At 41.8% G+C, this 14297-nt stretch overlaps 1 protein-coding gene across 4 annotated transcripts in view; it reads right to left on the bottom strand.

Annotated features, from left to right (window-relative positions):
* LOC121491536 (STAM binding protein) overlaps positions 1–14297 on the bottom strand; it is a 45883-nt gene that overhangs the window by 23256 nt on the left and 8330 nt on the right. For all 4 annotated transcript variants that reach the window (XM_041756562.1, XM_041756563.1, XM_041756561.1 and 1 more), the window contains 5 exons: positions 10091–10166; positions 9706–9801; positions 8220–8586; positions 5835–5959; positions 4797–4934 (listed from right to left, as the gene is read on the bottom strand). In XM_041756562.1, the coding sequence (XP_041612496.1) occupies positions 4797–4934; positions 5835–5959; positions 8220–8586; positions 9706–9801; positions 10091–10166 (802 nt within the window). The remainder of the gene's footprint in view (positions 1–4796; positions 4935–5834; positions 5960–8219; positions 8587–9705; positions 9802–10090; positions 10167–14297) is intronic.

Raw genomic sequence — 14297 nt, 5'->3', positions numbered from 1 at the left:
CTGCCCCTCTCCCTGCCTCTAATTAATAAACAAGCAAACAAACAAGTAAATATTTCCATGATTCTTATGTGCAGCCTCATCTGAGAAGCACCACTCCACAGAATGCTATGGCCGGCTCACTGTGGAAGAGGCCTGCAGGCCAGGAACATAGTAACAGAGTGCTGACAGCAAATACACACACAGGTCCTCATGGGGGCAGGTATGAACTTTGGTGACCACAAGGAAAAAATACTATTTACCAAATTATATGATCCTACAGACTTTTAGGGACAAATGATCTGTGCCAACACCTTTCAGCCTGTGGTCAGAAGAAGGAATTTTAACTGGGGATGAATTTTAACTGGGGATGAATGAGGCCTACATAAGCCAATCTAGGCCTCTGATCTAAAGTTGGGATAGGAATCCCTGGGTGGCGCAGCGGTTTGGCGCCTGCCTTTGGCCCAGGGCGCGATCCTGGAGACCCGGGATCGAATCCCATGTCGGGCTCCCGGTGCATGGAGCCTGCTTCTCCCTCTGCCTGTGTCTCTGCCTCTCTCTCTCTCTCTGTGTGACTATCATAAATAAATAAAATAAAATAAATAAAGTTGAGATAGCTAGAAAGACAAACTAGAGACACACAGCAGAAGCTCAATAAATCATTGTTCAACTAAATCAAAAAACCTTGTCTTAAGCCTGTGTTCTCTTCTATTGTGCTTTTTCTCCTTCCCTTCACAATTGAATTTCTTGAAAAAATAGTTGTGTCCCTCCTGCCGGAGACAGAGGGAGGCATTTTTATGAAGAAAAAATGATAAACCAAAGGAGCAGAAATGAACACTGGGACCAAATGCCAGGGGCTGCCTTGGCGCCTGGCCGGGAGGGAGCAGCCTGGGACAGTGGTACGAGCTAAGGCAGGGCTGAGGCCAGCTGGAAGACTGCTGTGAATCTTGGGCTGGAGGGCCACCCGGTAGGGGGGAGCAATACATGATCACATAAACTTTTTGATCAGCCAAACTGATTTATAGCTGGCAGAGTACAGAAAGAAGAACTAATCTTTTGCATCATCCTCTTGTCAATTTTAGGATCTGAGCAAATCTCTTTCTTCTGTTGTTAACCCCCAGTTAGGAAGTAATGGTACAGAAATATCATAAGGGGGGAAAGCTGAAATACTATCAACTTCAGCCCTAAATTTATTCCTAGCTTGACCCTCACTCATTTAGAAATTCTTTTATTCATTTGTGGCTGAATTCTACCTGCAGTCTAAATAGTAATTATTCCAAAGTTCCCTAAAACCACCTGTCTCCCCTCCACCCAGGCAGTGGATCTAGACTGCAACCCTGTTGAATCAAATGAATTCCTCCAAAGAGAACCTCCAAAACCTCTCTGTATCTCTTTCTTCAATTCTATCTCAGAAAGATGAGTGTTTTCTCCTCTATATGGAGATGAGCCCCCTTTTTGTACTTTTGGTTTAATACTTTCCTACCTCCACATTATTTTATCTCTGTCCCTTTACATCTCCTCTCTTGGCTCCACTACGTTCCACTGAGCTCCACTGGCTTGCTGGCCATACAAAACCATTCAGACAACTACATACAAGAATGTAGATAAACCTTAAAAATGTTGAGCAAAAGAAGCCAGGCACAGAAGAATACACATCATATCATTCTATTTACATAGCATTCATAATCAGGCAAAACTAAATTGTTGAGGTCATGGGTATATATTTAGGTAGTAAAACTGTTAAGAAAGCAAAGGATTTCCAGAAAAGTCAGGAGAGAAATTTCCCATATCAGAGGAAAAGTGTGACAGGGCAAGACCAGGGGGATGGGAGCATGCCTCTCAAAATGTTTTATTTCTCGATGTGGGTCATGCATGTACATAGATGTTTGGTTCATGATTTGCTGAAGTATACATTTATCTTCATGTACTTCTTACATGTTATATTTCAAATATAAAAGTTTCAAAAGGGATCCCTGGGTGGCGCAGCGGTTTAGCGCCTGCCTTTGGCCCAGGGCGCATCCTGGAGACCCAGGATCGAATCCCACGTCGGGCTCCCAGTGCATGGAGCCTGCTTCTCCCTCTGCCTGTGTCTCTGCCTCTCTCTCTCTCTCTCTGTGTGACTATCATAAATAAATACAAAAAAATAAAAAAATAAATAAATAAATAAAAAATAAATAAATAAATAAATAAATAAATAAATAAAAGTTTCAAAAAAACCAAAATCAAAACAAAACACATGTTCATGCCTTTCACACTAAACCATAGATCAATAAATATTCTCAACCTGGCTACTCCTTAAACCACCATCCCATTTTTTTCCTTTGCCCATGAACTAAACTCTTAAAAAAAAAATAGAGTACATTTCACCATCACAACCTCAATCCCCATTACTTCTTCTTTTTTTTTTTTTTTTAAATATTTTATTTATTTATTCATGAGAGACACACAGAGAGAAAGAGATACAGGCAGAGGGAGAAGCAGGCTCCCTGTAGGGAGCCCCATGTGGAACTCGACTGCAAGATCGCAAGACCCTGGGATCACACCTGAGCCAAAGGCAGACACTCAACCACTGAGTCACCCAGGTGCCCTCCTCATTACTTCTTAAACCAGTGTTCCTCCTCCTCTGGCTTCTGTGCCTGAACACTGCCCTCACCCTGCTCTTATACCTTTTTGCTTCATTATCAACTACTCCCTATGCTCCCCTGGGCAGCCTGCACCCAAGCTACTGGTGACTCTCTTCTTGCTCTCCATCCTCCTCCAGTTCCAAGGCTTTCGAGGTCAGCAATATGGGGCGGTCTCCCAGATCCCTCTCCCATCCTGACCTTGCTCCCAAGTCCCAGCCACATTTTCAGCTGCCTGATAACTACCTCCACCGGCAGAATGTCTCACATGTACTTTAAGTACAACATGCTAAAAACTGTACCTACAATTTGCCCCACTTCTGAAGTAAGTTATCCCCCTTGGAGCCCCTGTTTCTGCTTGTGGGATGATCACTGCCACCCTCATGAGTCAAGCCTGCTCCCTAAGTCACCACTGACTTTTACTCATCTTCCTCTTACTCACTTCCTTCCCAAATGCAATGCCATGACTCTAACGCTCATCATTAGATTCTATCACCACACTCTTAAATGATCTCCCTGCTTCAACCTACTTTAAACTGCCTTTATTTTAGATATTCGAAAGAATGGCTTTGATCACATCATTGCTCTATTCCAAAACCTTCTTATATTCTGCTTATCCACCCAAGACCCTCCAGAACATTGCTTCAGTGTATCACATTGAAGCTTATCAACTACGGGTTCCTGATATGAACCATGAACCCTGGCAGACTAGACTTCTCAATGTCTCAGGAACACAGTATTCTTATTCCAATGTTGCCCCCTGCATATGAAACTCTCCCTTAGCCTATCTTGTCAAGATTCTACTACATCAAGCCAGGTAGAGTCCTTCCCTCCTCTGAATTCCATAGTGCTGTTTGTATCTCTTGAAGCATTGGCACATCCTGCCTCATGTGAACAGTGATTACTCGTCTCTGTTTAATCTCCTTTATGAGACCAAAACCGCATCTTACTCAAACTTGTATCCTGCAGCAGATAAGAAACAAGTTCTCTTTCTTCCACATACTATCACAGGGGATATCCCATAGGAGGCAAATGTTTAGGTCATGCAATGCACACAGAACAGAGGTGCGTGGGACTGCCTCCTGGGTCAGTATTTCCCGAGTATCGCAGACAAGTATGCGTAATCTCCCCCCAAAAAAGCAGACTTGTTTGTGTGCAAGCCTATTGCACAACATGAAAAGTACCTTGGTCTATGGAGTGAGGAGTTGAAAAGGAATAGAAAGAAAAATGCAGAAATGCTCTTTAGGGATGAAATTATATTTTACCTAATTATCACCAGAAGGTTGCATACAGTAAGTAGACACTTGAAAATTGGCCATATTGGTGACCCTACTGATTTACATAAAGGTATATGCTGCTTTAACAATGACCAAATACAAGCATCTGAATTAACTTCCTTGGCTCATTAAAATATTTTGATTTATGTACCTTTTAGGAATATCATTTGCATGAAGTAGGTAGAGCCTATACAGTCAATATCCACATATACTCCAAGGCCAGCGTCCTACCACCATTCACACTCACAGAGAAACTGGGACTTTATGGAAACAAGTTCATCTTCATTAAAACATTTTTTAAAATTCAAAAAATTAGGGGTGCCTGGGTGGCTCAGTCAGTTAAGCGTCTGCCTTCAGCCAAGTCATGATTCCGGGGTCATAGGATCAAACCCTGCGTCTGCCTCCCTGCTCAGCAGGAAGTCTGCTTCTCCCTCTCTCACGCATGCTCTCTCCCCTGAATAAATAAATAAAATCTTTTAAAAACTAAAATAAGGGATCCCTGGGTGGCTCAGCGGTTTGGCGCCTGCCTTTGGCCTAGGTCATGATCCTGGAGTCCCAGGATCAAGTCCTGCGTAGGGCTCCCTGCGTGGAGCCTGCTTCTCCCTTTGCCTGTGTCTCTGCCTCTCTCTCTCTGTGTCTCTCATGAATAAATAAATTAAAAATTTAAATAAATAAATAAATAAATAAATAAAAACTAAAATAAAATTAAGAAAATTAAAAAGCCTTAAGCAGTTCCCAGAAATCAGTACTATAGTGGACGCAGTCAAGTATGCTAGGAAAGTTAAGTGTGTATCCAACAGAAGGAAAGCCAATCACCTAAATAATCTGGACACAGTTCACTTTGTTCTAAGAAAGAAATAAGCAGTTTATAACATGGGGAGAGAGAAGGAGACTAGTCCTCGGAAAGCTGGGTATTGCTTACATGGATCCAGCCCAGTGTGATAAGACCCTGTTGATCCTGTATGAGGAAGAGCTCTTCTTCGTTCTCAGTGTGGCAATAATCAGACCCCGCACTTTGCTTGGGGATGAGAACATGGGTAATGGTAAATTCATTCTTCATCTGTCAAAAGGAGAAAACAGCTAGCTTGTCACCACTCCCTGGCACCAGTGCAAACCCACTCTGTCACAGCAGCAGCAAGGTAAACATCTACATAAGCAAAAGCCCTTCCTGTACCAGAATGAGTCCTTGGTTTCCCTGAGTCCCTCACCTCAGTGGTTCCCAACCTTGGCTGCCCATGTGCACTGCAGCGGGTACTCTGCAAAGCCACAGGCACCCACACCCTGTGGGAATTCCTGGCTGCAGCCAAATGGGACTACTTGTGAGTCCCAAGAAGCTCCAGGATAGTACCATTTCTCTTCCTTTGTGCACATCTAAGATAATTTCCCTCTTACTGCTTCTCTTAGCCCTTCTCATCCTCCAAGGCTGTTTCAGTCTATTCTGTTTCACTCATTTCCACATTCAGCAGTTAGTAATGGGGTCTTCCTAGTGCCTCTATCCAATGACTTTCCTTCCTCTGAATTCCTAGTGCTCTACCGCATATACCATTCAGCATGCTACTTATCTTTGGGGATGTATCTCCTATCTCTTCAAAATGCTTAGGTACATCTTGTGGACACATGCTGTGTGCCTTACATATCATATATTCCCAGGCCTACCATAAAGCAGGTACTCAAAAACTGACATATAGGTAATGCTAGCTCTTCCTTACCTAGAGGTAAGTTTAGAATTACCTCTTTCTTACTAGTAGCATTAAAATAATCTGTTCAATTCAAGGGACCATGAGTATCAATGAAATGCAAGGTCACCAAACTCAAAGTAACACTGCATTATGCTATCCCCAGTTCCTTCTGCAGAGGGATCACTGAATACAGTAACTGATCCCTGGATATCTTCTCTGAGGCTCACAGGAGGCCAAGGGGGAAGTAATAGTCTAAACTCAGAAAAATGTTTGGTTTTTACCAGTTTTCCACAGAGAATTCCACATGTCTCCACTCCTCGGGCTGTGTTGGCACTGGCTAGCTGGAGAAACTGTGGACAGAGCCTTTCAGGTACCACCACATGGCGCAGTCCATCGATTGTAGGAGCTGTAAAAGAGAAGGGAGAGAAGTATGGGACCACGGGGAGAGCATTCCCAAGTGGACCCCTGAGCTGGCAGTCCTGGGAGAGCAATGCCAAACCACTGGGGTTCCCCGGACTGGGAACAGGGAGTGGGGATCTTACCCTGATGGATGAGAAGGAGGCTGTGGCCACAGCCACTGCAAGTACATTACTTTAAGAAAAGAGGCTTTAACCATTCAAGTTAAGACAAGGGTAAATTACTACTTAAAACAAGTTCCTGAGCTATTCAGAAATTCTGTCACAATCTAATACAAAGGATAATAAATAAATAATCTCCTCATTTTTTTTTTAAAGATTTCATTTATTCATGAGAGACAGAGAGAGAGAGAGGCAGAGACATAGGCAGAGGGAGATGCAGGCTCGCCTGATGTGAGACTCAATTCCTCGACTCCGGGATCACACCCTGAGCTGAAGGCTCTACCGCTGAGACACCCAGGCATCCCAACCTCTTCAACTGAGCTTTTACTTTCATTTTAAATCTCTCTTCTATCTCAGATAAGAATACTGGAGACTAGGACTTGCACAGAAATACACCAGGTATATTCTGTGTGACAGAAAATACTTTGGGTAACTAATTCTGAAGAAGATGTTAAAATGCCAAAACAAAACAATAACAAAAAACACATTCTGGTCCTCAAAAGAGGCATGAATGCACAGAGAAACTTATAAACCTGGTTTTGAATGCCAAGAATGAGCCCCACCCTGGATACCAGAGAGAACACTGTGAGAGAGACCACAGGCTCAAGTTAGGGGGTGTCTTTCATGGTTACATTTTCATTTAAAAAGAAAAAGGATATTGTTTTTCAGATGTTCAACAGCAAGCTCTGGATTGCTGAGGAGGTAATAGATCAGGGAGCAGGCAGTCACATGGCATCTGATGATAGTATCTGAGGATTCAGAACGAAGGCTCAGCACAGTCCTTTCCTTGCAATTCTGCAATCACTCACCGAGTGCACACCAGTGGGTACACTGTGCTCAGCCCACCGTGAACACAAATACAAGTAAGATTCAAGCCCTAACCAGTACAAAGTTAAAATCTAGTTATTGGCAAATAACACTACCAGGTAGATGATCTCAACTGCATTACAGATACTAAGAACTCTGGGAGTCTTGAGGAGAACAGAAGCAATCTGAATGAGGGAAGGGAATATGGTAAAACTTTAAGGAAAGCAGGGAAGGCAGAGACAGAGAAAGGAGATTATAGGTTCAGGGCAAATGCTGACAAACCTCCTTGGATAAGATAGTCCAGAGGCTGCTCTGGAAACATGACAGCCCAATCAGACCAGAGCACAAAATGTGGATGAAGGAATGGCAGTGGGAGACAAGTTGGCTGAGTACATGAGGCAAAATCCTAAAGGCCAGGCTTCGGAGTCTGCACCCCCTGCCCACTCTTGTGTTGTCCTTGTAAGTGGATCTTCTGCAAAGCTGACTTCCCGAAATGCTACTTGAAAGCCAGTTCCTTCCCAAAATGATCTATTCTACTAATCAAGGTACATCCATCATTTTGCTGCTACTGTTACCGTCTCAGGTGATCAGTGGTGAAAGGAGGAAAGACTGCCGACAGTTTTTATGGCTAGACTGAATCATCACCAACTGCATATGATATTTACCTTGATTAAGCTCCTTAAGGATTAGGAACAATTTTAAAACAAGCATAATTTGGGATTCCTGGGTGGCTCAGTGGTTGAGTGACTGCCTTCGGCCTAGGGCGTGATCCTGGAGTCCCAGGATCGAGTCCTGCACTGGGTTCTCTGCATGGAGTCTGCTTCTCCTCCCTCTTCCTGTGTCTCTGCCTCTCTCTCTGTGTATCTCATGAATAAATAAATAAAATCTTAAACAAACAAATAAATAAATGTCAACTGTTGAATTGTAAAGTGGTACTACAAATTTCAGATTTCCCTTCCAGAGGACCAACAGTGGTCTCTAGTTCACTGAACATTTTGAATCTCTGTAAAATCCTTAAAAGTTGAGGGTCTGACTTTCAAGGATATCATGAGCAATTCAGATAATCGACCTGTGCCAGGTAAATCATATCACTGAAGCAAAGGCCACTTTCATACAGTAGCCAGTGTGACAGGACACCGCACAGCAATACTGACCAAAGGGGCTTCTGTGACCAGGGTCTAATGGGTGGGATCATGGAGGTAATCTTAGATTGAAACCCCCAGAACGACATTCTGCCTGGCTGAACCCCAGGTGGAAGAGGACCTGAGCGAGTGGACTCACTACTTTCTGAGTTGCTCAATGCTCCAGGTTTTAAGGACCTGTCTACCACAGGTGGCTTGGCAGGCCTTACAGCTGTATTACAGTCCGCAGGCTGTGCAGATGCGACAGGTGCTGGGGGGAATATGTCTGGGGAGGGCTTCTCCAAGTCCGGCACCAGAGGCCCGCCTAGGCCAGGGTCCACCTTCCCAAACTCTTGCACGATTTTCAGCCGCTCCTTTTCCAGTTCCTGGTTCCGGATCATCTCCTCAAAGGCATGGAACTGTTCCTGTTCCAACTGCTGCTGCTTCTGCTGCGCCACCCTCTGCCGTTCCTTCTCCAGTTCCTGCTGGATGGCCACATTCCGGGCGAGTTCTTCTGCTTCCCTCTTCTACAAAGAGGAAGAGCAGTTAGACTTACACATGATGCTCAGGTGATGTCACACCTCAGGAGGACAAGGCTTTGCAGCACAGTGATTTCCTAAAACGTACACCTACTCTGGCCCAATTTCCCAACACGGAATTCACGTTGCCCTCGGCAGTTCCAAGGAATGGTCACCACTTGGGTCTAGCTGGCCACTGCAGACCTAGTCTTCAATTCCCACAGATCTCTCCCCAATAGCTCTTACTGATACATTTTCTTCTTTACCGAAATCCTGATGCAATTTACTATCTACACCTCATGATCTGCGTCCTACACAGTTTTATTCTCTAAAGGTGCTATGTACACATTCGCTCTCCCAAGTAAGTCCACAAAACAGAACCAAATCCAAACTTGTACCTATTGTATTGGGAGTCTCTATTGAATTGTAACCCAAAAGGAAGCCTCTGAAATTTTCCTTGTGATTAGTTCAATAACAGAATGATATTTTAAACAAGAAATATCAAGTAATAATCTCCTTCAATAAGGTTTTCACTCACTCAGTTCCTTAGAAAGATATGCATCACTGCATATCTGTTTACTTCTCTGCTGATTTGCAACGTTAGAGTCCAGAATAGGGCTCAGCAGAGCACTACAGAATAAGGTGGAAGTGCCAGCCGCGTACATTCACATCTGACACAGACTACAGACAGTGCTTTGGGAGTTTCTCCACAGGCTCTAACTAACTCTTCTAACAAGAATCAATTGAAAATAGATTGAAAAACAATCAGTTATTATTAACAGGTATGACCAAATGTGAATCAACACCTCCAAGTTCACTGATCTAAAAACCTATGTTTTAATGAAAACTTAATGAAAATGAAACAGAAATCACTGTTCTTAGGCTCTCATACTAGATACAGGAGAAAAGCAACAGATTTTCTGTCCCTCAAATCACCCCGGGGGATAAGCAGGCTAAATATGCATTAGAATACTCAGCCTAAACATTCTTTTGAGTTTCTGGCCTTTGCTGAAAGAAGTAAAATATGACACTAAAAGCACAGGATCTGCTAAAAAAATCATATTACAATGCTAGGGCATACCCTAAAAAACCAAAATAATTTCCTTCCTTTTAGTGTTATCTACTTACCTTTTCTTCATTATATTCTATATATTCTTTGGTATATCGTTTTAATAGCTCTTCCTTCAGCTCTTCTGCTTTGGGAAATGCAATTTCCTTTAACTTCTGAGACACAAAAATAGAAAACTGAGAATGAGGATAATTCCCAGCTAATTAAGTAGAGAAGTAAAAAGTATAATTAAGTCAATTTGGCAATGGTAACAATGTTTCTAAAAACAATGTAAAGTACCCCCTACTGTACAATACCTGCTACTTTATAACTGATCTGGTTAAATGGCCTTATCTCCCATTGCAGGATTTGATGCTCAGATGCGGACACAACTACTTTTACCTTGAAGTGAGTCTGTGCTGCTTTGAAGCTTTTAGATGGGCAACAGTGACAGTGAAGACCCACCTTTACTGTGTCTTTCTTCTCAGGAATGACAGCCGATTTGTAATCTCGATGCTTTGGGAGCTTCTCAATAAAGAGCCTAAAGGAACAGATCAGAATTATTATCATGCAAAATATCCAAACATCCAACAGACTCTGAAGCAAAGCAATTGCCTTGTTCTGCAGCCACTGTTGAGATGGGTTTCCAGACATGCCAGGGAGGGGTCACACACATTGGCCATGTTCCCCACCCACCTTTAACCCTATGTTCCCCTCCTCTCCCAAACCTGGTGTGCAGGAAGCACTAAACTCCCACAACTAAAAAGATGAGAGGGGGAAAAAAAGCAAACCTACCCTGTGCCCAAAAATATACCTCTAAAGAGATTATTTTTCTTGTTATAATGACAGTGACAGGTTTCCAAAGGAAAGGGCCTCTGTCACAAATTCTTCTTCAAATAAGTTTGGCAACCAAGGGCAGGGGGCTGAGAAAACCCATGTTTTATGACTACCCTAGCCCCGTGATCTTAATTTTTGCTTCTTTTTCTTTGGGATTCGTGTTCCTTCAAAGCAGGATATTCTCTGCATCATATTAAGCACTGAGATGCTTACACAGTACATGTGTTGTAGGCATGTAATACATGGATATTACATATGTGATGTGCCTTACGGTCCTGATGAAAAGTTCTTAGAGAAACTAAGTACTAGATTTTCTCTTTCAGTTTTGTCTGTGGCTGTAAAGCTCAATGGGAAAAATAAACTGAATCAACTCACAGATCTCTAATATTTATGACGTCTACTTGGGAACAGTGAAAACAAACAGGAGTTCAGTAACTTGTCACAGCCCAAAGTGGCAGATTCAGTTGGCCAGTTTCAGAGTCTATTCTTCTAACCACTATATCACTCTGCCTCTACAGGGCTCCTGGAATGCCTAGAACTGTTGGAGGGGTACTGAACAAAGATGTCTTTTAATAGAATAAGTTGTAATAAATATAAGCTGAGACCCAAAACAAATCAATTGAGGGGAGTTTGCCCACAGCTCTAAAATACCATACCGTAGTTGGGGACTAACTGACTCCCAATTTCTGCCATGGGTAGGAGTAAACGGAGGAGGAAGCCTTAGTAAGGAAAAGAAGCCGACCCCACATGAAAGCAAACTCTTTTTAGATGAGGCTTCCTCTCTTGGTTCTATATTAGGCACATGAAATTTTCATTTCAATCCAATCTGACAAGACCCTTCAGGCAGAGATGAATTCTAAAATAAAAATGATTCTAAAACTCTTCCCTTTGGGTTCATGAAAAAGATATAAAACAGTTTCCAAAGTCTGTATTTAGAATAAATACAGATTCATTTGTTCACCCATAAAGTCCTGAAAAAGATATTAAGATAAGTAAGACTAGTTAATATGTGCAAGAGACCTATAATTCAGTAACTGTCTGGCCCTACAAGACCAAGCTACCTGCTCATACTTTAGGAGGCTGAATGTGCTCTGTATGTAAGACTGAATCAGCCAAGACAGTACCATGTCACATAAATACCGCACTTTATATTCACGTGTGCTTTCAACCTAAAGGGCTGTGAAGTCCCTGAGCCCAGAGATTCCTGTATCTTGTGCTTCTCTGCATGTCCTTCTTTTTTTTTTTTTTTAAAGATTGTATTTATTTACTCATGAGAGAGAGACACACACACACACACACACACACAGAGAGAGAGAGAGAGGCAGAGACACAGGGAGAGGGAGAAGCAGGCCCAACGTGGGACTCGATCCCGGGTCTCCAGGATCATACCCCAGGCTGCAGGCAGTGCTAAACCGCTGCGCCACCAGGGCTGCCCTCTACATGTCCCTCTAAAGCCAGCACAGTGCCTGTATGAAGAGGCACTTAATAAATATTTGAGGCATAAAATGGTCTTAAGACCTTCAGATGAGCTGAGGAAAAAAAAAGCCCAAAGTATAAAAAAGTGTATACAGTATACCATCTGATATGTAAGAAGGGGGACAATTCTCTATGTGTATGCACATACACATTTACTTTTAAATAATAATACAGGAAACCAAGGAATGTAGAGGGCAGGGAAAATAGAGTAGATGGGACAAGAGTGGGAATGAAACCTCTCAGCATACACCTCTTCCTATTATTTTGATTTTGAACCATGCAATGGAATCTAGTTTTTAAGTAAAGGTAACACTTCTAGATGCACACATGAATATCTTTCTCTTGTTTCAGCAACTGTAGTCAATTTTCTGAATGAGAAACATATGCACAGAAGGGTCTCTTGAAAACAGAACAGGCAACATAACCCATTGTCTGTACTGGAGGCAACAGCACTCAGCGGTGAGGAGGCAGGCTCTGGAGCCACCCTGCCTGGGCTCACATCCTGATTTGGCCATTTACCAGCTGCATGAACTCCTGAAAGTTATCCAGTCTCGCTACACTTCAGTTTATATATACATATAAATCTCTCTCTCTCTATATATATATATGGTATATATGTATATATGGTGAGAGAGAGAGAGAGAGAGAGAGAGAGAAACCAGTGCTACCTGATAGGGCTGCTGGGACATTTAAAGAGATTAAAAAAAGTGTCAGGCACAGTGTCTGGCACATAGCCAACATCTGCTTGATATATATGCTATATATAGCATATATATATATATATATATATATATATATATATAGTGATTGCTACATTATGCCATATAATTGTTTTTACTAATAAATAAACAAAAAGTGTGAGCAAGAACAGAGGAAGATGTTAACTCCAGGGCTAGAAGTGTTGTAGACATAGAATACCTGTGGCCCAGATGTATACTGTTCTCTGGAGTAAGATCTGGTTGCAGCTTAGAGAGGGTACCAAAGCAAAGATGGTACTTAGAACAATGAGGATAAAAAGATATGCAGAAAAGGACAATGAGGATAAAAAGAGATTTGCAGAAAAGGAAATCAACTTTACTTATAATGAAAGAAATTCAAATTAAGATAAGGTACCACTTCCAGATATCAAATTGGCAAAGGCTTAAAGGTTGATTATAACCAGTGTACAAAAGGATGTAAGGAAATGGGTATCCATATATACTCTTAACAGGACTGAAATTTGATAATATACTGTGTTATTACAGAACTGTAATTTTCCTGGGGTCAGGGAAAGAAGACACCTCTTCAAATTTTAAACTCTATATTTTAAATTCACAATTTCACCTCTAGGAATTTATCCTACATAACAGTACAAAGATATATATATAAGACTAATCAGTATAGCATTGGTCACAAAAGTAAACTAAAAACTCAAATGTCCATCAATAGGGGATTATGTAATAAATTATGCTGCAACATAATAATTCACTCATTCATTCAACAGATATTTATTGAGCACCTACTATGGGGTCAGGCATTATTGTAAAGGCTGAGGATTTGGCAGTGAATATAAATCCCTCCCACCACAAGGTGTGTATTACAGTGAGGGAGACAGACAATAAAAGAAAAAATATATAGATAATCAGAGCTAGGAGAAAGTCATTAATAGGAAAGGGGAACATGAAGTGACAGGAGAGGGAGTGAGATTTTAGATAGGACAGCTAAGAAAAGCATTGCTGAGAAGATGGCATTTAATTAAGGACCAAAAGAGAGGAAGCCATGAAGAGGTCTGGAACTACACAGTTCCAGGCAAAAGAAATAGCCCTGAGGAGAATGAGATGGATCAGTATGTCCTGATATGGAAAGATATGACTGTTAAGAAAGCAAGTTGTAGAATAAAATATATTGTATGATTTCATTCACACTTTAAGAAAAAAGGAATAAACACGTGAGCCTATGTGCTTCCATGGACATAAACATTTTCCTATACACACAAGAAATAACAGTGGTTATCTCTGGTGGATATGACTCTCCTTTCCACTGTAGTATTTCTCTTGCCAGATGGTTTGAAAAAAAAATTGTTTTAATTTAATCATGAATATTACTTTTCTATACAAATAACAAATTCAGAGTCAAGCAGAAATCCTAGAACATGGGATTATAGATTATAGTGAGCATGACCAGAGATCCCAGTCTATAAGCCTCAAATCCAAGGGAAAACATTTTCAATACCGGTAATAGATCATTTTCAGGAAGCAGGTCTGTGTTACAGGAGGCTCACACAGCAGACAAGAATTGCCTAAGTCCTCTGTAACTCCCTTCTATGTAGCCTAGTCAATGACCATAAAAAGCTGTGAAAGAATTCACCGCCTGGATAACT

Source organism: Vulpes lagopus, chromosome 5 (assembly GCF_018345385.1).
Source record: "Vulpes lagopus strain Blue_001 chromosome 5, ASM1834538v1, whole genome shotgun sequence".
In the NCBI taxonomy this organism is placed as follows: domain Eukaryota; kingdom Metazoa; phylum Chordata; class Mammalia; order Carnivora; family Canidae; genus Vulpes; species Vulpes lagopus.
The sequence above is the reverse complement of the archived record's forward strand: the minus strand, read 5'-3'. Positions and strand labels throughout refer to the sequence as shown.